This window comes from Belonocnema kinseyi, chromosome 10 (assembly GCF_010883055.1).
Source record: "Belonocnema kinseyi isolate 2016_QV_RU_SX_M_011 chromosome 10, B_treatae_v1, whole genome shotgun sequence".
Classification (NCBI taxonomy): domain Eukaryota; kingdom Metazoa; phylum Arthropoda; class Insecta; order Hymenoptera; family Cynipidae; genus Belonocnema; species Belonocnema kinseyi.
In genome coordinates, this window is record NC_046666.1 from 115606543 (window position 1) to 115631742 (window position 25200).

Consider the following 25200-nt stretch of genomic DNA (forward strand, 5'->3'; position numbering starts at 1 on the left):
CACCCCTGGACAATTGTCCGCGACTGCCTATTTATTTTTGTAACCATATTCAGCAGAAACCCTTGGTACAGGGACCCTCTATCCGTAACCCGAGGACGCGTTTGTTATAACTGCTATTCTATTATTAATTTCGAATTTGGAAATCACCATTTAGTTTGTTTCATTCATATATATTAAGGATATACAACCCCTTATACGAAACTTAAAGTCTGAGTAATGTTTATGTGCATATATAAGTTGAAATAATTTTTTAGTTATGTGTTGCTCTCTTACTGTTTTAGCAGGTGAAGTGATATTTATTGGAATTATCATTGTCCGTGTGATGAGATGCTACTTTTCGCAAAAGTAGTGACAAATATGAAGCTTCGAACTTAAAAAAGGCTTCATAAAGCATATATTGCGACGAAAGTGAGCCGTTCTTGTTTTCCATATCTTTCTTAAATTATGCTAAATCCAAAGTCTATATATTTCTTTGTTAAAAAGACGAAGATTAGGCTTTTCCCAAGGTTATAAAAAGGAAGGACATCAGTAAATTTGGATTCTTTCATAATTTGAAAGATTATATGGGACTAAATGGTGGATTTGTAAGTGTGTGACGGGGAATGTTTAATAATATTCGAGAATAGGAAGTATGTTTACATAAGGAAAAGTGATAGCAGTAACTTCCATCGATTTTAGTTTCTCATTACGGTAATAGAAAGCGAAAAGTCAATGTTTTTTCTACGTGATATCTCAATCAGGAAACGGTGCGCGCAAGTAAATCCGATAGAAAGAGTTCATGCTATCACTCACCAATATCCCAGCAGTTTTAATTTTCCGCAGGGTGTGTATTTGTGTTAGTGGATAGGAGCAAGTAGGTCTCGTCAGCGTTCATGCCTTAAAACTATAATTTAGACGCTTTTACCATTACAAGCGATATAGATATACTAGCGGACAATGTAGAAGAACCGTATGAGGAATATCTGCGGTTAGCATAATATATAATAGGGAGTTTCGATTAAAGTTGATCTATGCGATTTCCCTCATTCACGGGCAAAAGTTTGAAAATACGCAAAAGTATGGCGCAAACTGTCATTCGATCATAGAGACATATTATATTTGCATTAGAGGCGCGAGTCAGTTTTGTGAACAGCAGCGAGTCGTGAAACATTGGCACAACCCATGTGACGCCCGGTCTGCCTGTTGTCTGTTATTGTTTTGCATATAAGAACTCGTAACATGTCATGACTTTATCATCTATTTGCCGAATTTTATTCAATTACGGATAAATGTGTTATAAAAATGGGGGCGCATCAATGTATAGCTCAGAAGTGTCGAACTAGGGTACGACTCAACCCGCACAAACAGAGGATAAACGTATTTTTCTCCGTTCCAAAAAATTAAGTTGACCACTAGCAGCAAGTAATTGAGCGTGACTAAAATTATTTTATTATTGAACCTAGACAGGTAGTGTGTGAAGATAACTTATTAAACAAAAAATTTGTAAAAAGGAAGTTTTAGCTCCTAAGGGAACAGTTATTGTGGGAAGTATTACGGTTTATTGACATCGATGACCTTTAACCTAAAATAATCGAATGGATCTAAACGGTTTCATGAGTACATTTATTTTTTCAATTTTTGGTATATTCTTCTTGTTTTCGAACTTTTAGATTATTGTGATAGTGTGTAAAATTTTAATTTTAATGGTTTTTGAAATTTAGAAAATATTTCAAGATCCTTGCTATCCTTTAGGGAAAATGTAAAAGTAAAATTACTGACACTTTTGAATTATTGTTAAGTTTCGACATTTTTTTAGAATTACATCAATTTGTTATTAAATTCCAGTATTAAAGTAAATTATAATTGTAAAATAACGATTTTCATGCAATGTGAATGGTCCATGAAACCCACATTAAAACCAGGGGCTTTGCCAGTTTACTTCCCAAACTGCCCTAAGCATTTTCTCGAAGGCTGCTGAAAAACCTATCCGTCTAATAAAGCGCGATTTTTGCAAAGGATTCTGAAATTTCTTATAAAAAATAAGTCTTCGAACAATGCTCAGGGCAGTTTAGAAATTCAGATGGAAAAACCCCTGGTTTTAATTTAGGTTTCTTGTACCATTCTCACTTGAAGAAAGACATTACTGTAGATTTATAATTTAATTTAATACTTGGATTTAATAACAAATTAATGTAATTGTAGATAAATTTTTAAACTCAGCAACAATTCTAAACTGTCATTAATATTACTTTTACATTTTTCCTAAAGATAGTAAGAATCTTGAAGTATTTTAAAAATTTCAAACACCATTAAAACTATAATTTTACACAGAATTACAATAATCTAAAAGTTTGGCAGCAAGAAGAATATATCAAAAATTTTTAAATCAATGTAGTCATGAAACCGTCCGAGGCATTCGATTATTTAAGGTTAAAGGACACCGGTGTCAACAAATCGTAATACTTACCACCATAACCGTTCCATCAGGAGCTAAAACTTCTTTTTTGCAAATCATCTGATCCTTTAAAAAGTGATATTCACACACTACCTGTCCAGGTTTAACAATAAAATTCTTTTAATCGCGCTGAATTGCTTTTTACCGATGTTCAACCTCATTATTTGGAATAGCAGAAGCCACTTTTTTACTATGTTTGAGTGGTTTCAGTCGTATCCTAATCGACAGTTTGGAGTTATACGTCGATGTCTTTACTCCATATTTAATTTATATCTCCATCCTTGCTTGGTTCAAGCTTCAAGTTTTTAAATTATCCACTAAGTCCAAAATATTACAAAAATTGCGAAAATACTTAGTCGCCCATGATTCCAATCAGCTTTCATTCAAATGTGACTCAGCGCATTAATATGGCGAGTCACCCCCCGTGGAGAGACTCATCGAGGTATGTCGTATTCTTTTACTAATCAGCATTTTTTTTAAAGCGTAGAATAAACTGACTTTCTTTAACTTAAACGCAGCATTATTTCTCAGATGATTTCTAACATTTATTTCAGGCCTTACAAGTTCAACTTCTTTGTTCATAATCATTAACAGACATAACATGTGTCAAATTTAAAGTCATCTGTCGCATGTCTCAGTGTTATGGTGGAAAAGCTTAACAAGGAGGGAAATTTGGAATTGGACGCTTAGATGAAGGGTGAAAACTGAACACATTAGAAATTCGGCATGTAAATGATTAAACGCATATTGTCACTTATATTTGATGAGATCGTCAGTCCGTAGAGGAAGACTTGTGGCGGAAGATGTTGTCAGTGACGTGGTGGAGGCCGGTATAAAGGAACGCTTCTTTGTCAATCATCTCGTGGTTCCTGGCCATTTTTAAAAGAGCATCTCTGTCATTTGAAACGATGATAATATTATAATATTGTCTTCTGAAGAATTTCGTAGTGCGAGACATAGAAGCAAAGGTGTGATGAAAAAAAGCATGAAGTTCATGGTTTCACCCAGAAAGAGGCCCCTCTGGAATGTGACGTATTCGATATCACATGATATTTTCCAAGTGAGATAGTAAATATAGTTTTCAACATAGGGAAACAGAATTATATAAACGCGAGAGTAACCCTTACAAATCGGCTTACGTTCTTAACAACCTTCTTCGGAACGTTCTTGACAACTCTTATCTACAAGTCACTTGGGACACGTCGCGTACTTTTAACTCTTCGTCAACCAAGTAACCAATCATCAAGTTGTGAACTAAGTTCGTTCTCTTTGGGTCGTCGTAAGAGTATTTTCCTGATAAAACTTTTTTGCAAGCAAAGCAAAAAAAGGTTATTCTTTAAAAAAAGTTGTTATTCATTCTTTTTTTCAAAAAATGATTCTTTAGTAATACAGTGAAGTCTCGTTTGTTCTAAAGGCCGCGAAACGTAAACATTCGGCCATTTTGAGGTTGGAGGGCCCCCCACTCTACGCCGACCTTCAGATTATTTTGATCGAGCGACGTTTATTGGTTATCCATGTTCGTTAACAACACTGCACGTATGCCAGTGTGTTTCAATTGTTTATATTGACGCACGTGACAAAATTAAAGTTTCCTTGAAATAGTGCAATTTACTAAGCTAATATCAATATAATAGAATCCAAAACGACTTAAATATTTCGTGGCATATTAAGTATTGTAGTATGACGTCACGTTCATCCTAAAATGAAAACTAACCGGACACTAACCGCACACTAACCGGAAATTTTTAATATTCTATTTTATTTCGTGACACTAAAAGGTCGCCAATCTACAAATAAAATGGAACATGACTTTTCTCCAAAAAGTTCATGCCAAATTATTCAATTCAGACAAACGAGGGCTTCCCGCTCTTCGTATTTCCTTTAAATTGGGCAGCCACTGACGCGGAGGAGAACATACACTATACGTACAGGTGACGGAACTGCCAAACTTGAAATAACAGTGTATTTGATGAATGTTTTAATATGTAGTTTATCGTTAGTTTTGAAAAACCCATTTTTCAAGAAAGAAACATGATAGCAAATTTTTTTTAATCAACCTTTTTCCTTGGGTTTAAAATCAATATTAGCATATTTGGGAAATAAGAATGAATAAAACCGAAAGTTAAAGTATGTTTTATTGGGACAAAATCAAGGTATGAATCAGAAAAAATGAAAAAACTATATTTCTGAAAAACGTTTCTAGTGATTTTTTCTTTCTGCTCTTTTTCTCGATCAGTCGTAATGCATACCTGAAAGAAAACCAATAAAAAACACGAGTGCCACAAGAAACTTTGGGTTTGGCTCAATCGAGGCTAAGCGTGGTACGCGTAGCAGCTAGAAAAAATTGATCTCAAAAAGTGCAAGGGCAGTAGCAACGACTTTTCGTAACTGATTTCTAGCGGCCTTTTTTACGGCCTTTTTTACTTTTATGACCTTAGAAGTTGTAACTTTTTACACGTTATACACGCTTCGAAAAGCAAAATGTCAGTGCATGCGTTACAAAATATTTATTTTTTATACAAGAGAGGAAAAATATAGCATCATATTTTTAAGTTTTTGTAATATTTAAAATAAAATGAAAGAAATTACAATTCTTATTTTAAGCGGTCCCGGCTATCCAAAATTAGGTCCGGTCTATACAGCGTGAAACCTTGGAGCAAACCAAAGGTAGTTATAATAATTAAAAATAGGAAATAAGCCTACTACGGAATGAAAGAATTACAGCATGCTTGATGAGACAAAGGGATGAGTGGAGTTAAACGGGTTACCGTCACTTTTTGCAGTAAAAATTTTGTTATGAGCAGAAAGAAAATCCGCTGATTAGTTTTTTTTTAGAAAGAGTTATATGTCGAAAAAAGAAATATGAAGAATGGAAACCTTTTCGAAATTTTTTTTAGTACTAAAATAGATTTGATGAAAGTATTGATTTTCGGGATAATGAAAAGAAGTCATTTTATTTGAAAATTGTACATTATTCTGAAGATTATGTTTCATTTTTTTTATTTTTTATTTTCCTGCAAAGTGTTGTTTGCCTTTTGTTGCCGTTTTCCAATTTTTTATTTCTTTCAATGTCTTTTTTCTGCTGGTATATCACTCTTGGAATAACTTTGCCTTTTTGATCTTATGGGTTCTTTCGAGGGCATATTTTCTTTTTATCTTCTTCTATATCACTCTTGGACTAACTTTGCCTTTTTGACTTTTTGGCTTATATCGACGGCATATTTTTTTTCCATTTCTTGTAATGTTTTCATAATTTTTCTTATTTCTAAAATACCTAATCTTCCGCCCATTTCAGAAATTTGAAGATTCTGTTAATATTTTAATCCCAAGCTGATGATTTTAAAATAATTTTTGATATTTGGAGTTTTTCAATCTGATAATTCCAAGTGTTTTTTATTTATTTTTCAACTGAGATCTGGCTTGAATTTACATAGCCAGTAAAATAATAACTCACAATTGAGTTAAATTACGAACAGGATAGAGCCACTAGGTACCCCGTTTTACCCGACGCGCACGTATCCTGTTTTACCAGACTAGGAATTTTTTTAATGAACAATAAATAATTTACAAACAACATAACCTAACGAAGCATGTGTTTACTCAATTTGCGTGTAATAGAATACAGATCCTTGTGTAATACTCACTTTTTTGCTGATTGCGACAATCAATCAACCCTAGGATGATGTTTGAGGCAGAAGTATTAACCTCCTGAGCAAAAAACACTTTTAAGTGTTTTACTAGAAGCATACATTTTCAGATTACGGCACAATATACTTGCAACTCGCACTCGTGCTTTCAATTTGATCAGACTGTATAAATATCCAAATAATATTTATCGTTTGATTTGGGAAATCTGATAACTTTTTAATTGTATAAAAAATATCACGCACAAAAAAAATTGGTTTAAAGATCATTTCGATGTGACCGAATGAAAAGGTTCCATCTCGAAAGGACCAAATGAAAAGGTGCACATCACGTAAAATCATCATATCCATTTTTGACAGGAGAAAAAATGTATTTATTTTTCCATGGTTTTTCAACAATTTTAAAGCGTATTGACTTTAAATGAAACATTTATTAAACTAGCATATATTTATATTACCTTTTGATCATTGCCGATAGAAGCACATTGAATAAGAGCTTCTAAGCCTTCCGTTGTATCACCCAATATTGAATTCTCTCGACATAGGAACAAAACGCTTCCAACAACTCTTGTCGCATTGCATTTTACTTTGTCATTATCTTTTGTAGCTTTGACACTTGATTCATATGTCTTTGCTAAAATAACATCTAAGGAAAGTGGTTCTATATCTGTATTGTTTCTAAAAAAGGGAAAAACGCACGTTAATAATAACGACATTTGATTATGCACAAGAAAGAAAACTGTCTTTTACTTACTCACGCCTGATCAGATAATCACATAAGCTAGCTAAGGTCCAAGCTGCTTTTATGCGTACCCCCAGATTACTATCTTGCAATGTTGAAAAAGTAATTTCTGCTAAATCCATAAGAAATCCCGCATCTTCTTCTAATGCAGGTAAAGCTACTAGAATTCCCAAAGTTCGTAAGGCAGAAGCTCTAACTGCACTTGCACGATCTCGGGTAGCACCAAATAATAAGGTAATTATGAGAACACTTTCCTCCTTCTAAAATCAAATTTGAGATTTGTGCTATACTGTCCTGCAGATACTTACAATGATATTTAATATCTGTTATTGGATACATTAAAGAAAAAGAGCTTTAAAATGTATGTTTTATAATCCGGGACCTGGAGAATAATCCCTCAAGTATTTTTATTACCTCTAGTTTTTTTAGAATTGTTTTAATTTGAGGTGTATATTAACAACTCACAGTGAGTAGGGAATTTTCGAAATCCCCAGTAAGACCGCCTAATTCCCGGAGATTACCAGCCAGCATCACAGTTCACATGTTAAAAATAATGATGTGAAGTATTTTTTTGTATTAAATTTTTTTCATAAATAGTATTTGGACACATTCCAAAACGACAATCGCACTCGTTTTCGCCAAACTCATCAGAGTTTCCACCCTTAGACGCGAAAAATTCCTTAGAAAATCAGCTTTGTCGTGTATGAAGTAACCCTTGTTATTGGAATCATTTGCATAATATATTTATATTTTTTGTGTTTCGAATATGAATCTGACATTAGTTTTCGCCAAGAACATCTGGGTCTACTCCTAGATATTTTTTAGGTCGAATACAGATGGGAGCTTGCGCTTCAGAACTTTCAACTTTTTTCATAGACTTGAAGAATTACCTTAAGAGCTCTCTTTTATTATAAAATGACATTATAGTTAATTCAACTTCGCAGCTGAAAAGTTTCTCCTGAGCATGGAAAAATTTAAAGCTACATGAAGTAACAGATTTTCTGATCGCAACTGTCCTGAAATGGGATGTGTAGAATGATTTGTTTTCCGGTCTTGTTAGGTATTCTGCCCTGCAGAGGGCGTTGTTGTGCGAGGATGAAGCTCTAGTGGGTCTGACGTCGAGTTGACAATGTCCTCAGTAAAGACGGAAGGCCTTATATTCAGACCTAGGGAGGTACGAGGGTAATCACCCCTAGGACGGCGGACTCATCTGCGATCGGCACGGGATCCCCAAAGTGCAGGCTTTTTTATACTCTCGTGGATCTAACTACACAAATTTTAAAATCTCCTTTGAACAGAGAAGTGCTCCCGAATACTTTCCACAAATGTAATCTCTCGCAAAAGCCTTTCCGTACACGCGCGCTCGAGCGAATTATAGAAAAGAGTACATATATTTCGGTTACCTTCATGCCCTATTGATCCCAATTTCGCGAAATTTCCACTTCAAAGTCCCAATTTCAAAGAGTCAACATTTCTGGCTTAATTTTTACAATAAACTAGTTCTAATTCATTGTTAGTATCTCTAAACAGGTGAAAGGAAAGAAAATGTTTTCAAAATTCAAAAAAATCTGAGTTTTAAGAAGATACTGACCTATCTCGGATTTTTGTTCTTGCAAGTTACTGCAATGAGCCCCTGGGTCCTCTTTTTTCCCCTCCTGGGTCCCTAGGTTCCATACTTCGGATATATCTAGTTTGAGCCTTGTGGGTGTACCGTTAATGGATTGTTCTTCAATTTTACTTTTCTGCAGCTTCTCAAATTTTCGTTTCTTCGATGTCGGCCCCTTGTTTCTGTCTTTATCGCTCCTTTTAGTCAGTAGTTCCTTGTCTCGTCCAGGTACAATCTCTATTTTGCTGTTCCTCTCGTTCGTAGCAGTGCATTTAGCGCCTGTCCTTGTCTCGTCCAGATTAAAGGTTTCTTGAGTGTTCCGTTCGAGTGTTTCTTGCTTCTGGTCGTAGTTTTCTTCAAAATGATTTTCTGAGACGAGTTGAAAGCCTGGATTTTCTTTTATACCTATGAATGTTAGAATATGATTCTCGAAATTGATGAATCCATTTAATTTTTCTAAAATGTCAAACCCCATAATTCATGATTTTGACAATCCTGTTACTATTAGGAGTTCTAATTCAGTATTTTGTGTTAAAAAAGATATTTTTTGTCTGATTTTATTTTTAATTTGGGTAATTTTATTTCCTACTGGACCTTTGACTGCAATATTTTTATCGGTATTAGTGATTGGTTTATAAAATCCCCTTTTTGTCATTGATAAAATCTTCTGAGATGCAACTGATTTCAGCGCCCGTTTAAATCATGACTTTGGTCGGTGTGCCCTGAATAGTCATTCTGATGCTATAGCACCACGATCGGGATTTTGAAACTTTGTCGTAATTTTCTTCCAAAAGATCTTTTCGTGGATTAAAAAGCCAATAGAGTTGGTATATTTTTTCACCGGCCGCTTCTCTATCATTACTCTCATTCAGAAGAGCGGTCCCTCCCAGCTTTCCGACTCCGTATTGCCAGTCGGTGTTTCGTCTTCATTGGTTGCGTCTTCACTCAATTGGTCTAAATTGAGGTTGCGAACTTTGTAGTTTGACGGATGTTGGTTCCGGCAGTTACCTCCCTCATTTTTTCTCTTGTAGCCCCCTGTCTAAGGCTGTCGTTGTTGGTGGTTACCTGCCGGCGCTCTCCCTAGCGTTGGCGTGGTGGCAGGTGTGTTGGTGTTTGTTGCTCCCATGCCATTGCGTTTTCCAATCCCCATACTCTCGGCCAGATGCTTTTTCCTCCATTTTCTTTTGTTTGTTCTCTTTTAACCCCTCCTTGTCACTTTTCACTTGACCAAACTTGTCGAAAGTTTGCAGCATCTCAATAAGTGGGTAAAATAATGTCAGATTCGTATTTAGGGCACCAAAATACATAAATATATTATACTCTGGACTGTTTATAGACGATTTAAAAAACAAGGGCGAATCGCACTACACGTTACCAATGCCCGAAATTCTCCGTATTAAAATCATCGAAGAAAGTGATGATCGAAATAATGAGGTACGAAGTGCGGTTCAAGATGCTATGATGGCGAAAAAACCTTGGAACGGGAGCTACAATAAGAAGAACGAGAGTGGATCCCGTTATACGGAAGAATTTCCTTATCGATGTCATCGATGCAAAGAAATCAGCCAGCAAGCTAGGGATTGTAAAATAAAAGCTAAAAATAAACGATAATAAATGTGAAGTGATATTTAAGGAAAACTGTGGAATAGTCATCGGTGAAGGCCGTCATATGAAACTGTTAGCAATTCGAGTTGGGGATTTACATCTTGTACGCAAAAAAGAGCAGCACGAGTGCTGCATTACGCTAGGAGACGCGAAGAATAAATCGAATTCATCGACCGAGCTGGAAAAGTGGCATCGTCGATTTGGGCATCTGAATGTCAAGGATATTTTGACTTGCAAAGGAGAAGAAACAGTACAGGGTTTCAACCTCGGAAAATGCAACGAAAATCTAAACTGTGAGATCTGTTCTCGTGGAAAGATGACGAGGACCCCGTTTCCAAAAAGGTTAAAAGGGAAAAGTGAAATTTTGGATATAATCTATACCGATCTGTGTGGTCCGATGAGGATTAAAACGGCAGAAAATCCAAAGGAGCGAAAAATAAAATGTCTCCAATCAGAAATGGTAAAGAGTACCTGAATAAAAAATCTGATGAAGTTTTGGAAAGGAAGGGAATTCTGCAAAGATTCGTATGACAAGGTGTCTATTAGTCCAGTCGAATCTTCCATCATATTTTTCGGCGAGATCAATTCAAACCGCGAATTATATACAAAGTTGATGCCCAGAGTCCTGTCAATAATTTTAATGACACTTTTGCACCGGTAGCTCGGCTTGACTCTATTCGAATACTAGAGCTCTAGCAGCTAGGAATATGTATATGTTTGTACCCACGAGTCCCCATGACCTCTAGAGGTCACATAAAGGTCAAAAACATTCTTTAGAACTTCTGAACCTAATAGCTTGTCATGGTTTGCCCATATCAAAGTAATGATCCTTACAAAATACGTTTTCGAGTATGCTGATCACGAATCCGTTGTCCGTATCTTTGACCCCTGCACGTCAGGATCAAGGTCATATATACGCTGTCATTAACAAAATAAATTCACGAATAACGTGTTCGTTTACTAGCGAAAGATCCACGAAGGGATTTCCTTTTATGTGCTCCCAATAATCTCGGTATCTTTAAATTCATTAGACATCCATTTCTCCATAATTTCTTAACATTTTATTCACAATATTCTTGTCATCAGCATCTTTATTATTTCCTAGAATTTTTTTTTATTTTTTCTAAAACTTTGCCGTGCCGCTTGCTCCTTATTTACTATTCTTCTTTCAAATTCTTTATTCTGCAGCAGTTCCCTTATCTGTGGGCCATCAAAGTCTCCTTCATTAATCTTATCTTCAGAAAGTTTTGGAAACTTATCAAAGATGTACATAAAGGCACTACTTCCTTCTAGTGAGTTCTTTATTGCTTTGATGAATTGGTTAACCAAACCTAGCTTAATATGTAGAGGTTGAAGGATGGCTTCATGTACATATATAGAAAAAACCATTGCTTGGTGAAAAGCACATCGAAAAGCGACTTGCGTGGGCCCAGGAAAATGTTGATCGAGATTGGGACGAGGTAATATTCACCGACGATGCTTCTGTTTGGGGTTACGTGACGTCATCACATGCCTGGACACATTCAACCTCAAGATTAGTGCAGCGGACTGTAAAACATCCGGTAAAAGTGCATCTCTGGGGTTGTTTCTCGATACATGGGTTTGGGAGATTGCACCTATTCACCTACATAACAAGATGAGAATTGAAAGCAAACTGAATGTTAAATCAAAAAGCATGAAAGAGGGAGCTGTTCTTAATATTTTGACACAAAAATCATGTCGATACACCTTACCGACTGCGAGTAAAGCCACTCACGCTTTAACTTGACAGACTGTAAGCATAAATAGAAATCCGTGTTATGATCTGTCGAATTACGCCAAATCATTGATGAGACAAGTCTGTTGTTTTTTTCTCATGTTAAAGTTGCAATCTACATTTTACGCATGTAGTTTGCGGAGTCCACAAATTGTCCATTTCACTAGTATCTAGACTGAAGAACTTTCTGTAATTTTCTTCTAATATATCTGTAAACGGTTTTCTTTCAATACTGATGACGTATTTTCCACAAACAACAGAAAAGTTGGCAACATGCATATTGAACGGCGTCATTTATATTCTTACAGCAATAGACTCTACAGAGACTAAGTTACCCACCAATGTTGAGCTTCGGTTGCATGATAACGACGATTGCGGCCCGCTTGATCACCCTAACCAATCTCCGATACTGGGTTTCCCAATCACTGCTTCGTACAGCTACTTTTTCTTGTGCATGCTATGAGAGATTCACGCCTTCACCTAGAGACTTCACAGAAAAAACTGGGAGTAAATCTTAGTGCAGCTAAATTTGTAGGAAGTACACTGTGTTTTGTTTGCACAAAATCCGTCATGATTGTCTTGAAAATTGCAAGCCACAGGCTTCCATTGCTGCAGTGAAGTTAGCTGACGGGTAATGAGGCAGATGAATCCGATAACTTTGACTTCATTAGGAAGGTCATACCGAATTGAAAGAGCAGTCAAAGTTACTTACAGGTGTCGGTAAAAGTGAAAAAAATACCCAGGTATAAAGGTCATAACTCCCTGCACGCACGATTGCAGAAGAATTGCGCCAGAATTGCCAGAATTGCGCCAGAATCTGAGCTCAAAAAAAGTATATATAGTTTGAGCCGCTAAATCTGAATATGACCTCAGAATTTCTTTCACACGTCTCAGTTTTCCCCTAGATGCAGAAAATAGGAGGAAATCTAGGGATAATCCGGACGTTATTTTGATAATACCAGTAGACTTAATTTGTACACAGCAATTCTCTAGTGTGCCTTCTGTTTCCACTAGCTTGGGTGATTCTAGGGAAATTAAAGGTTTTCCTCATATTATGTAGATTTGTACGGGGGAAAAATGCCATATCATTTGCATATTTGCGTGCAAAATCTAAATTTGAACCCCACATGTTTCGGGCTTGTTCCTTTTTACTCTTTAGATGCAAAATGTAGGGGAAAACCTAGGGAATATATAGTCACACAGGCCCACCAAAAAAAAGTTGTCTGCACGGGACAAGTGACTGATTTCGCAAGCAAAACTGTAAAGGATATTAGTTTTTTCCCCGTGTAAATCTATATAATCTGAGAAAGACCTTCAATTTCCCTAGAATTGCACAACTAGGGGAAATAGAAGGTACACTAAAAAATTGCTGTGTGCCAATTAAGTCTCTACAAGTCGTTACACTTAACAATATAATATCGATGTGTCTTTTTGCGCGTATACAGGTATTATCAAAATAAGGGGCAAATTATTCCTAGGGGTTTCCTGATTTTCTACATCTAAAGAGAAACTGAGACATGCATGATAAATTCTGAGGCTAGATGTGGATTCAGAGGCTCAAAATCCATAAGGTTAGCCTAGTCGCTTGTCTCGTGCAGACAAACTTTTTGTATGGCCTGTGTGACCAGAAAATCTCTAAGCCTTTCCCTACTTTTTGCATCTAGGGGAAAACTGATACGTGTAGGGCAAATTCTGATACCATATGCGGATTCAGCAGCTCAAAATCCATAAAAGTAGCCTAGTCAATTGTCTCGTGCAGACAACTTTTTTTTGTGGGCCTGTGTTATTTAAACACTTTTCATGAAGAAAATAAGAGTTTCGATATTTTTTAACGAATAGTCTTAATTTGTTTATAGAATCCACGAAGAATGCTTTTGCGATTACTTTTCGCTTTGAAGCTTTTCAAACTGAAAATAATGATTAATTTTTTTAACAATTTTCATAAAGAAATTCAGAGTTTGGATATTTTTGAACGAATAGGCTGTTTTTGTTTACGGAATCAACAAAGAATGTTTTTTCCATTAATCTTCGCTGCGAAATTTGTAAGGTGAAATTAATCTTCACTGTGAAGCTTTTAAAATTAAGATTAATTATCAATTATTTAAATCATTCAGCTCAATTTGTTTATGGAATATACCAAGAATGTTTTTGCGATTATTTTTCGCTATGATACTTTTCAAAGTTACAATAATTATTCATTATTTAAACAATTGTCATAAAGAAAACCAGATTTGGGATATGTTTAACGAATTAACAAAGACTGTTTTTGCGATTACTCTACACTGTGACGCATTTCAAATTGACATTAATTTGTAGTCGATATATTTAAATTGAACCATTTTGAATTATCGCGCCGATATGCAAGTGACATCTATTGATGACGTTTGATTAGCATAGATCAAATCTTCCATTCGATAGACGAAGAAAGGTCGCGCAGTCTTGTATTAGCCATACTTGAATAAACTCTTTTTCACATTTCTGATGTAAAATGGCCTTTTTATGTCAACCGCTCGACTATACCTTTTGGTTACTACAAATTAATAATTATTTGAACAATTTTTATGAACACAATCAAAATCTGGATATTTTTGAACGAATAGGCTCAATTTATTTGAAGAATAAACAAAGAATGTTTTTGCGATTACTCTTCGCTATAAAGCTTTTCAAACTGACAATAATTATTAATAATTTAAACAATTTTCATACAGAAAACCAGAGTTTGGACATTTTTAACGAATGGACTGCACTTGTTTAACGAATTAACAAAGAATGTTTTTGCACTTACTCCTCGCTGTGAAACTTTTTAAATTGTCATTAATTATTAATAATTTAAATCAATCAACTCAATTTATTTATGGAATATACCAAGAATGTTTTTGCGATTAGTCTTCGCTATGAAGCTTTTCGAACTGACAATAATTCATAATTAATTAAGCAAATTTCATTAAGAAAATCAAAGTTTGATTTTCTTAATCAAAATAATACATAAAATCAAAGTTTGAGACGAATTGACAAAGGATTTTTTTGCGATTACCTTTCCTATGAAACTTGCAGAAATGAGAATAATTGAGCGTCCAGACTACACAACGCCCTTAGCGCGTGGACTCACCCCCCCTAGTAGGCAAGAGAGGATGTTCAAAATTTCTTTAAATTTTGCCGCCACAAACCACCCTTGCCTAACTTAGAACTTTTCCAGCTCCTCCTCCTATCGGAGGAGTATTTGGAAGCGGCTGCTCTGAGTGTGTGCACCTTCTATGAGCTTCCGCTTTAAAGAAAATATATTGCTGCGAAGCACCTTTTTCGCCTCGCTCCGTGAACCTAAGTTTATTAAACCATTCGCATGATTTGTTTAATTTTAATTTTTGTAAACTGGTTCCGGAGTAAAGTGCAATAAATGTTAAAACTTTATATCTGACATGCAGTGTAATTAATATAAAATATTACCACATTTTTTCCAATTAAAATTCGCCTCGAGGTCAATCCTTGTCATAAAAAACTTTCTCGCTCATGAAAGCATTTAATTTTTTAATAGTTTATGAACATTTTTGGTCCTTCGAGCCGGATTAATCCCTCGAATCAATTAAAAAATAAATAAATAAAGGGCATCTTTTTCGCCTTCTGTGAGTTTTCAAAACTGAAAATAAAAGTGAAGTTGATTCATCCATTTTCGCTCACTGTTGTCGATCACGTGGAACTCGTGCGAACTCGTGCTCTTATCTGATCTTATCAAATGGTTCACTATGTAAGATCTTCAATATGATTTGCCCAGAAAATTAAATACCTAATTTGAATTTTTAAGAATCCATTTAATTTAAATTCAAAAACCAAAGCAAAAATAAATAAAAATATCGTCCGTTTTAAATAAACAAGAGAATCTCTTGGTTTTAATAAATCGGTTTTATACCAATATGAAAAAGCTGGAGATTCGAAAATGAAGTCTTTCACGTAGCTGGAAACTCGATGTTCCAAACTGGAAGACTACTGGTCGGAATTCTTCGAAAGGTAGGTCTTCGAAAAGGTAAGTCTAATTCAGTCAAACCATACTCACATTGACCTACCCTTGCCCTTCCAAAATTTGCTGGGGCTCAATTAGAGTGGGAAACCTTTAGAGACGTGTTTCAATATATGGTTCATTACATTACAATATCTAATGTACAAAAGTTGTATTATCTAAAATTATCACTGTCCGAAAAGGCAGTTGATCGCTTTAAAAATCTTCCAATTAGAAAGTCAAATTATTTGGAAGCTTGGTCCACCCTTGTTAATCATTATCATAATAAACGTGTTCTTCTGTCTGCTCGGGATGAATGTATTGTGCACTTATTAGTCCACAAATCAGATCCATCTACTCGTGAAGCATGGGAAACTTCATTGAAGGATAGTGAGGAGTTTCCAAGAATTAAAGAATTAATGAAGTTTTTAGATAATCATATAAGAGCTTAGGAACTACTAGATGCAATGATCCGCGCTTCGTTTCAACAGCTCTAAAGTCCTCTTCTTCTCAAAGTTTAACCAAACCAAAAAAATCTTTCGCTTCTGTGAACTTGTTACGGTGGACTCTGCGAGGGTGCGCAATTCCAACTTTTCATTTCTCACTATCACAGTACCCACGATTTACTTATAACTACACCGTGACCGAGGCCGTAGACTCTCCTATGTGAACTACACTGAACTCAACGAGACTGTAAACTCAACAATTACTTCATCACGTGATAAGCCATTAAAGAATGTTTATGTGATTACTCGTCACTATTAAAATTTAAAAATTAGGAATAATTATTAACCATTTAAACAATTTTCAGAAGGAAATTGGAATGAGCATATATTTAAATGAATAGATAAAGAAGGTTTTTCCGATTACTCGTCGCTATGAAACTTTTAAAACTGACAGTAATTATTAAAAACTTAGAGGAGAGTACCCAAATATGAGATACCAACTCTGTTTGGCGTTATTGTCGGAATTCTATGGACTGAATTTAAATGTAGTATAGGTCATTTTAAAGGAAATTTAGTTTGCCATAAGGAGCTTAAATAAAAAATTTTATGAATATTTTTTTTATGCTGAAAATACAAAAAATTTTAAAAAGTGCTTTTTTTAAACTCGTCAAACTATTCTCATAATATGAGATACCCCGGGAAATAGCTAATAAAATGCAAAATAAAGTATTATTTTTAATGAAAAACTTTATTCTATGTTTCCGAAGTATAAACTTACTGCTATTTACATATATTTAGTTTTTGCAGTAGTCACAAACACTTTCGTAACCAGTCGTATTCAGTAATGAATAATAAATAGGGATCAAAAAATTCCCTTCCAAGAACTTAAAACATTTAATTACTTATTTGAATCAAAATCTCAATAGTCAATTGCGATGTTCTGGCCCATAGAATGGGTACCTAATGATTTTTTTAATTGTTAAAATCATTCTCTAGTTTTGTTTATTACTTTTGTTAATGATCAGAAGGATTACTTTAACTGTATTTTACATTGATCTAACCGAGTCTGCTGGTTATTATTACTTCTGCACGGATTAGAATAATTGGTCTGAATGTTTAAAAAATTCAAGAGTTTATTTATTTGTATTTCTTAGTAAGGTATTTGATCGAGTCCATCTATTACATTGATTTTTGATCTGATGCTAATATTAATTTATAAATCATTTTTTTAAAGAGTGACTTTTTTCTACCAATACCCATTGGGATTTTTTGACTCTCATCGGATGATTAAACTTTCACGTTTGCGTAGTTAACCTAAAGGTAGTTGGCTAGCGGATCGCTGGAAGTATCCGGCGAGCATGATTAATAAGAAGTGGTATCAGTTTATAGGCGATGAAGAAGGCAAGGAGTATCACCATTTTCCAGTTCACGTACATAGTGCACCGTAACATGGAATCTTATTAAGTTTCCTATTCCATCTCGAAATGGATAATTCAGACACGAATCAACATACAATTCCACATGAATTCCCATCTAGGTTACCACATAGGCTCCTATGTAGTTTACTATGAGGGGGGCTTACAACAGGGCTTGATAAAGCAATTATAATTCCCTCTTCAGCAAGGCAGTGTTCAGCTGTGCTGCCTTGGAGACGTGCATATTAGTAAGACTCTAGGATGGTCATTGACTGCTGTGAAGTTAAAAATTAATTCGAATATAGCAGGCATAATATTTATAATACAATCCCTAACATTCTGCCAGCCTCCTCATATGACGATAAAACTGACGGAACTAGCATTCCTAAATATATGCATTGCGGGCCGTGTTTTAAGTACGGTAAGAACATCATGATGAAAATTTTGTTTCAAACAACTTTGATACAATTTTGCTGTTGGAGCCAATCTGTAATATGGTGCTAGAATTTTCCCTGTTGGGTGCCAACCAAATATCTTTTGCTAAGCTATTGCGATGTCTGCACATCCATTCCTTTATCCTTTCAGAATGATGACTTAGGAGACATCTGATCCTATCAAGATGTCAGGCGGGCCAGTCCCAGTCGTGTAGTCATCAGACAGGACTAGCACTTCCGACATGAAAGATTTAGTATTCTAGCAAATTAATAAAGGACAATAATAGATATAATAGGGCAATCAAGTTCGACCAGTCCCCACGGTGGTGCGCTCTGACCAATCACAGGCATCGTAGAGAGTATACCTAAGAACAACATGACCTGATACCTCAGTTTCAGGTCAGCCCTGAAGAGGTAAACTGCAATGTTCACGAAACGTCGGCAAACAATTCGTAGTTTTTTACACGAGTGAAACCCGAAATATATCTTTTTATCAAAATGCATCATCGTGAAAGCATAAAATCTATTATTAAGGAACTCTAAGGGGAGAGTTGGGAACATCTAAATCCAAATCTATTCTCTAAATTTCTTTTGCACACTACCTCTAAAAAACTATTAAAACTTCACCTTTTTCTATCAAATACCCTCAGCTTTGACATTTGGACCGCACATCGTTTGACCAATCTCAACGGATTAAAGAGTTTTCCACACAAAAACAAAAACAAAATTTGACAAATTGCTTCCAGTAAAGCAAACTCAACTAACAAATACATTAACAAGAAAATATTTCTGAACACCCTCTCAACAATGAAATGATTTCAGCCTTATCTAAAGGACTTAATTTTGCTGTAGCTCCATCGAAAATCCCAAAAGAAGAAATAATCAGCAATTTAGAATCCACAATATATACCCTTCCACCTGAAAAAGTGAGTAACATTCGACGTAGGACGGCCAACATTTTACGCCAAGCTCAAGTTCCCTCTTCAAAATTAACAAAACAGGAAAAACCACAATTAAATAACTCAATCAAAATAAAGATATTATAATATTATCCGCAGACAAAGGCAACACCACAGTAATAATGAATAAAGAAGACTATAACAACAAAATCATGGACCTTCTAACTGACGACACATACAAAAAACTTAAAATGGACCCCACAAAAACAATAGTCAGTAAAACAAAAACTCTTCTCAAAGACTCTGAACTTAAGAACCAAACAATATCTACCTTAATACCTACTAATCCCATCTCTCCAAGACTTTACGGGCTACCAAAAATCCACAAAGAGAACATTCCACTCAGACCGACCGTCAGCGCAATAAACTCACCAACTTACAACCTAGCACGCTTCCTCGCTGCAAAACTAAATCCTTTTACAGGAATGTCCATCACTCACGTCCAAAACTCATTTGACCTTATTAAAAAGATACAACAGATTCACATTCAACCCCAAGACATCACAGTGAGTTTCGACATAGTATCTCTTTTTACGAAAGTACCAATCTCGGGTACAATTGATATTATTAAATCTTTCACAAACTTCCCTTCCGAGCTCGTACCTTTGATCGAACACTCTCAATAATACTTATTTCTCGTTCAATAACTAATTCTACGAACAAACCTCAGGGGCAGCAATGGGATCCCCAATATCACCTGTAATAGCCTATGTCTTTATGGAACATCTAGAAACTAAAATCTTCAACCAAGCCAAACATAAACAAGAATTCTGGTTCCGTTAGGTTGATGACACATTTGTCATCTGGCGACATGGACGAGATGAACTAAATAAGTTTTTCGATTTTATCAATCAATTACATCGTAATATCCAGTTCGCCATAGAATTAGAACAAAACGGAAAATTGCCTTTCTTGGACGTATTAGTTTACAAAAAATCTGATAACACATTAGGACATGAAGTTTACAGAACTATCTCCATAACAGATAAAGATAACTTACAAAAGGAATTACAAAACGTTAACCAAATCCTAATACAGAACGATTACACAAGCAAACAAGTTGATAAAGCAATAAGAAAACACACTCAAAAAAGTAATTCAACACAACCTACGAAAGAAAGAGAAAGAAAAATGACCATCACCAAGGTGTCACAGAACAAATATGAAGAATTCTTAACAAACACAACATCCAAACAATATTTAAGTTACCTGCGAAAATAGGACAACTACTAAATCACTCTAAAGATAAAAAGGCACCCCTCAGTGATCCAGGAGTATATAAAATCCCTTGTTCTTGTGACAAAGTCTATATTGGATAAACCGGGAGAACGGTGAGTCAACGTATTAAGGAACATGAGAGTAAAGTCAGGTTAAAACATTTCACGCAATCAGTACTAGCTGAACATTATATCGAAACAGGACATAACATTTTATTTGATGACACAACAGTCATTGCAAAAACGCACAACAAATTTCCAAAAAAACATAGAAAAGCAATCGAAATCTTAAAACACCCTAATAACATCAATAGGGACAATGGATATAATACCAATCCGATTTGGCTTTCCGTTCTCCCGGATTAAAAAAAAAAGACTTGATTGGCCAATCAAGATCGACCAGTCGCCACGGTGGTGCGCTCTGGCCAATCACAGGCATCGTAGAGAGTATATCTAAGAACAACATGACCTGATACCTCAGTTTCAGGTCATATCTCTTTTTATCATAACAAAGAACAAGTTAGTCATCAATGTATCTCATCACTCTTTCAGTCCACTAAGATAAGTTAAATTCAGAGTTATTTAAAGAATAAAAATCATATTGCTCCACTATTCACAATATTTTTGATGATGAAAATAAACCTTTCCGTTCTGCATCCAAACTACGAACTTCAAATTAATATGAGTTTCTAATCACTTTTTCAATGGCCCTAACTTAAAAATAATACTATGTAAACGTGATAAACATGAGTCTACGTGATTTTGACAGTGTAAGTGGCTGACGCGTCAACTCACGTAAAGCAAAAGCTGCGTCTGACGAAGAATGAAGAGGGAAAGGCATAAATTGAAAGAAACTAAATCTATTCTCATGCTATGATTGATGCATGTACTTAAGAACATACTTCGTCAATTTGGACACGGCATTGATTCACAAAAAGGACGAAATAGGCTTTTTCTTACCTTTAAAAATATTGTGAACAATAGAGCATAATCAAAGCTCTGCAAACTTTGAGACAAATTTCCATTGTGAGACTGATGTTTCACTCTCCATTGTAGTCACATGTTTGAAGACTAATATTTATTTTTGCAGGCTACCTAACAATAAGCAAGTGGAATACCATACGTTATTTTACATAGTGATAGAATCTACGCTGTATTATAGATTTACGGCCATAGCATACGTTGGCCATAAACTTCCAGAAAGCCTGGATTCTATCATTCTATATGAAAAATGTACTAATTTACAATCTTGTCAAATTAAACATGGTATTAGGAGGGAAGACGTTCCAATCGGTATGATATATTTTGTTTTATAAATTAACTTTGGTCCTCCTTACCGAAAATTGTGAAAATACGTTCAAACCAATGTTCCCTAAGCAGTCGCATGCCACTTCCTTCAAGATAGTTTCAGAGTGTTGCACAAGAGATAATATTGGTTTACATACAATTTTCCAAAATAAACTATTTGTATCATTTAGATGAGTTGCTCCTAGTCGTCCTGCGATGATTTCTATGACACGACATGCGTGCAGAGCAATCTGCGGCTCTAACTCTTGCATCGATGTGACCAGTTTCGTTGATACAGTTTCAAGATGACAAAAGACAAGACTTCCACCGGTGGAAATAAGCACTCCAAGCAATTTAAAAGATTGCAATCGCACTGGTACACTTATTGTCTAAAATGATAAATTTAATGATAAACATATGAAATACTGAATATACTCAACATTCAGTTCAGACAAAATGTAAACTTACCTCGTTTGAAATATTTTCTAAACAAATATCAAGTAATAAACTCATTGGCTCATCCTTTGTATTTTTAATACCAGAACCTTGTATATTGTTATACATATTTGTACCATGAAAATTAACTTCGTTTTCGGCATCGTCACAGCCTATTAAACTGTTCATTGGTGACAGTGATTCAAAGTAATCATTAACACTGGAGGACATTCCGATAATATCCAAAATTTCTGATGTGATTGGTTCCGAATTAGCCAGAGCTTCAAAAACTCCAAGTGCCGCCACTCTTACAGTAGGATCTATATAAATGATTGTGAAATTATCTAATGTTAATATATAGAAACTATTGCTAATGTGTGTGTCTTTTATATTGTACTACGAACATTTTTCTCTCCAATAAGTACTGTAAATATGATTTATTTAGATTAAAAATAATTAATGAAATAACGATTTACAGAATAAAAATACCAAGAGAATCATTGTGTACAGGGCGTGTATACTTCATTCAACTATCCTATAATTGCAAGTTAGCCCAAGCTTCCCCTAGTGTTATCTTTATTTCCTTATAAATACATTGCCATAGAGTTACGGTAAAAGCGTTACGCCAACTCTAATGCGTTAGGTCGGTTATCCCTTTTAAGTCAGCGGTGAATGGCCTTTCGGTCCGGAGGAATTTGTTTAGAGTTTTTTCTACGTTTTTTTGTAAATTTACAAGAACCATTAATTATTTAAGCAATTATGATTAAAAATTACTAGTTCGGCTTTCCTTCTACGACTCAATTCCTTTACGGTGTAAACTAAGAATGCCTACCCGGTGAGTAATTTCTATGTTCCTTTGTAAGTTTACAAGAACTATCAATTATTTAAACAATTAAGATTCAAAATTAAGACTTAGCTTCTCTGTCTACAGTCTGTAACGGAATCAATACGACGATCCGGCAAAAGTTTCGTTTCCGGTACAATCGTTGCAACTCCCTTATAAGGTCTCTATACCTCTCTCTCTTTTCATTCTCTTTGGCTATGATGTTTTTGTCAGCTGGTGCCGAAAATTCGATAACGAACATGGTTCACTTCTGGAAGTCAAGAAGAACCATGTCTGGCCACGAGTGTGCAACAGAAACAATTGTCGAGAATATAAAGTTCCACTATATGCGGCACTTCCCAATCTCGACAATTGACTCGATTTCCCTAGGAATATTAAAAGGAGTTATATTAAGGTTAATGCCGTAAGAGTGACACAGATGGTAATAAAGAACTCTTAGTGCCGCATTGTGCCTTGGGATGAAGGTCGTTCACGCAAGAGTTGGACAACTAAATAATATGTGAGCTAAATGCTCGCAGTAGCTCACACGACACTGACTGATCCTCCACATTTCTGTGAAAGGTACCGTGCAACCACTTATCGAGGAGCTGTTCACGAAACTTTTTCTCTTGTGCTTTCTTCATCCGGGCTTTCAGGAGTGAGTACTCGAGATAGATAAGACCTGATGGGATATGTTCACCCCTAATACTGAAGTTAAGTCCGAGTGATTCAGCAGCCATATATGGGCCAACAATGCCGACCAATCTAGAGCTGGGGGCGCCAATGATAATGGATTCAATGCGATGAATCGGCGGAATCTCGCGACCTTTGGGTGGACGGAGCGAATGAATCACGACTTGCTAGAATGCTACGATGCCAGTGTGACCCCTGAACGGGGTTACATGGCACGGCTGCATGCTCTGTGGTGCGAGAAGCACCCGGAGCTATCGCACTTTTCGCAGCAGCGTCTGCGAAACTATGCGGAACCACTCCGTAAAAGGGGCTATGTAAGCAGAACTCCTACTCTACCACAGCTAGAACAAGCCGGCAACAGCGAAAGAGAGGCGACACTAAGACCAACCGCGGACAGGCATCCAATAGATGAAGAGCGATGCTTTACGACCCGGAGAAACATCAACACCAAGGTTTCTCTCAAGTCTAAAGATCTGGCTGAAATGGATAACGAGCTTCGTGAACATTTTTCCGGAGAATCCGACCTCTGGGCTGTCAATTATTGTGTGTATAATGCAGCGAGAGCTTTGGCCGATGCGAATCGTAAAATAAAACCAACGGCTGATCATAAGACCCAAAAGACGAATGCATCAACTTGCCATAAAGATAGGCTGGGCAAGACAGTACGCGTCCCGCATTCAGTGTGTGATTGACTACATCAACTCTGGCAGGAATTTTACCGCCAAGGTTCGGAAGTTGGCCCGCGTACTCCGGACCCGTTATCACACACTTAACAAGTCAAAGCTGCTGATCATGAGACAGCATATTGTTGAGAGAATACAGATACTATCTGACGCTAAGAGAAGTCTAGAGCGGAGGGAGAGGTGGGTCAGAGAAAATCAACAGTTTCTCTCTGACCCATCTCGAATCTTCCAAGACACTCCAGTTACTGTCGAACACTCACCCAAACCAGAGGCGGTCGACGTATTTTGCAGAGAAGTCTACGAAGTTCAGCATAGACTGGACGAAGACTCAGAACATATAAATAGCTTCAAGGAGTTATGTGTTGCCCTCATAACACCTGATAAAGAATGCCCACCTATCACTGCCGAGGAGGTGAAAAAAGTATTAAGAGGGATGAAGAACTATTCCGCACCGGGACCAGATTGTATCAAAACCTTCTGATGGAAGACGTTTTCTTCAAACCATCAGCATTTGGCCCGTATTGTCACCTCATATTTAAAGTCGGAAGAGCCGATTCCGGACTGGTTGGTGGAAGGGCGCACAATACACCTGCCAAAAATAGGCAACTTAGCTGACCCGAAGAATTACAGGCCAATCTCTTGTTTAAACACACTGTATAAGATATTCACAGCAACAAATGTATGAACAACGAGGCTCAAAGAAAGGCGTAGCGGGATGTCGGGAGAACCTGCTCATCGATAGATGTGTCTGCAAAGATGCAGCATTCTATCAGCGTGAACTATCGATGGCCTGGATTGATTATCGGAAAGCTTTCGATTCGACCTCCCATAGACTTCTCATCTGTCTTTTGGAAATTTTAAAGGTTCATTCGCAAATAGTTAGGTGCATAGAGAGATTGATGCCGCTTTGGAAAACCAGCAATCTGCTAACCTGCAGATCGATAGTACAAGGTCACTCATGTATTTTACATGGACGATCTTAAGATCTATGCTAAAAACAGAGAGCAACTGCATCTAGCTCTGGGGATTG

At 36.1% G+C, this 25200-nt stretch overlaps 1 protein-coding gene across 4 annotated transcripts in view; it reads right to left on the minus strand.

Moving 5' to 3' along the window:
• The window catches only part of LOC117181670 (HEAT repeat-containing protein 6), a 107981-nt gene that overhangs the window by 24690 nt on the left and 58091 nt on the right, over window positions 1-25200 (minus strand). For all 4 annotated transcript variants that reach the window (XM_033374577.1, XM_033374575.1, XM_033374574.1 and 1 more), the window contains 4 exons: window positions 22005-22291; window positions 21587-21925; window positions 6833-7080; window positions 6537-6756 (listed from right to left, as the gene is read on the minus strand). In XM_033374577.1, coding sequence (XP_033230468.1) covers window positions 6537-6756; window positions 6833-7080; window positions 21587-21925; window positions 22005-22291 — 1094 coding nt within the window. The remainder of the gene's footprint in view (window positions 1-6536; window positions 6757-6832; window positions 7081-21586; window positions 21926-22004; window positions 22292-25200) is intronic.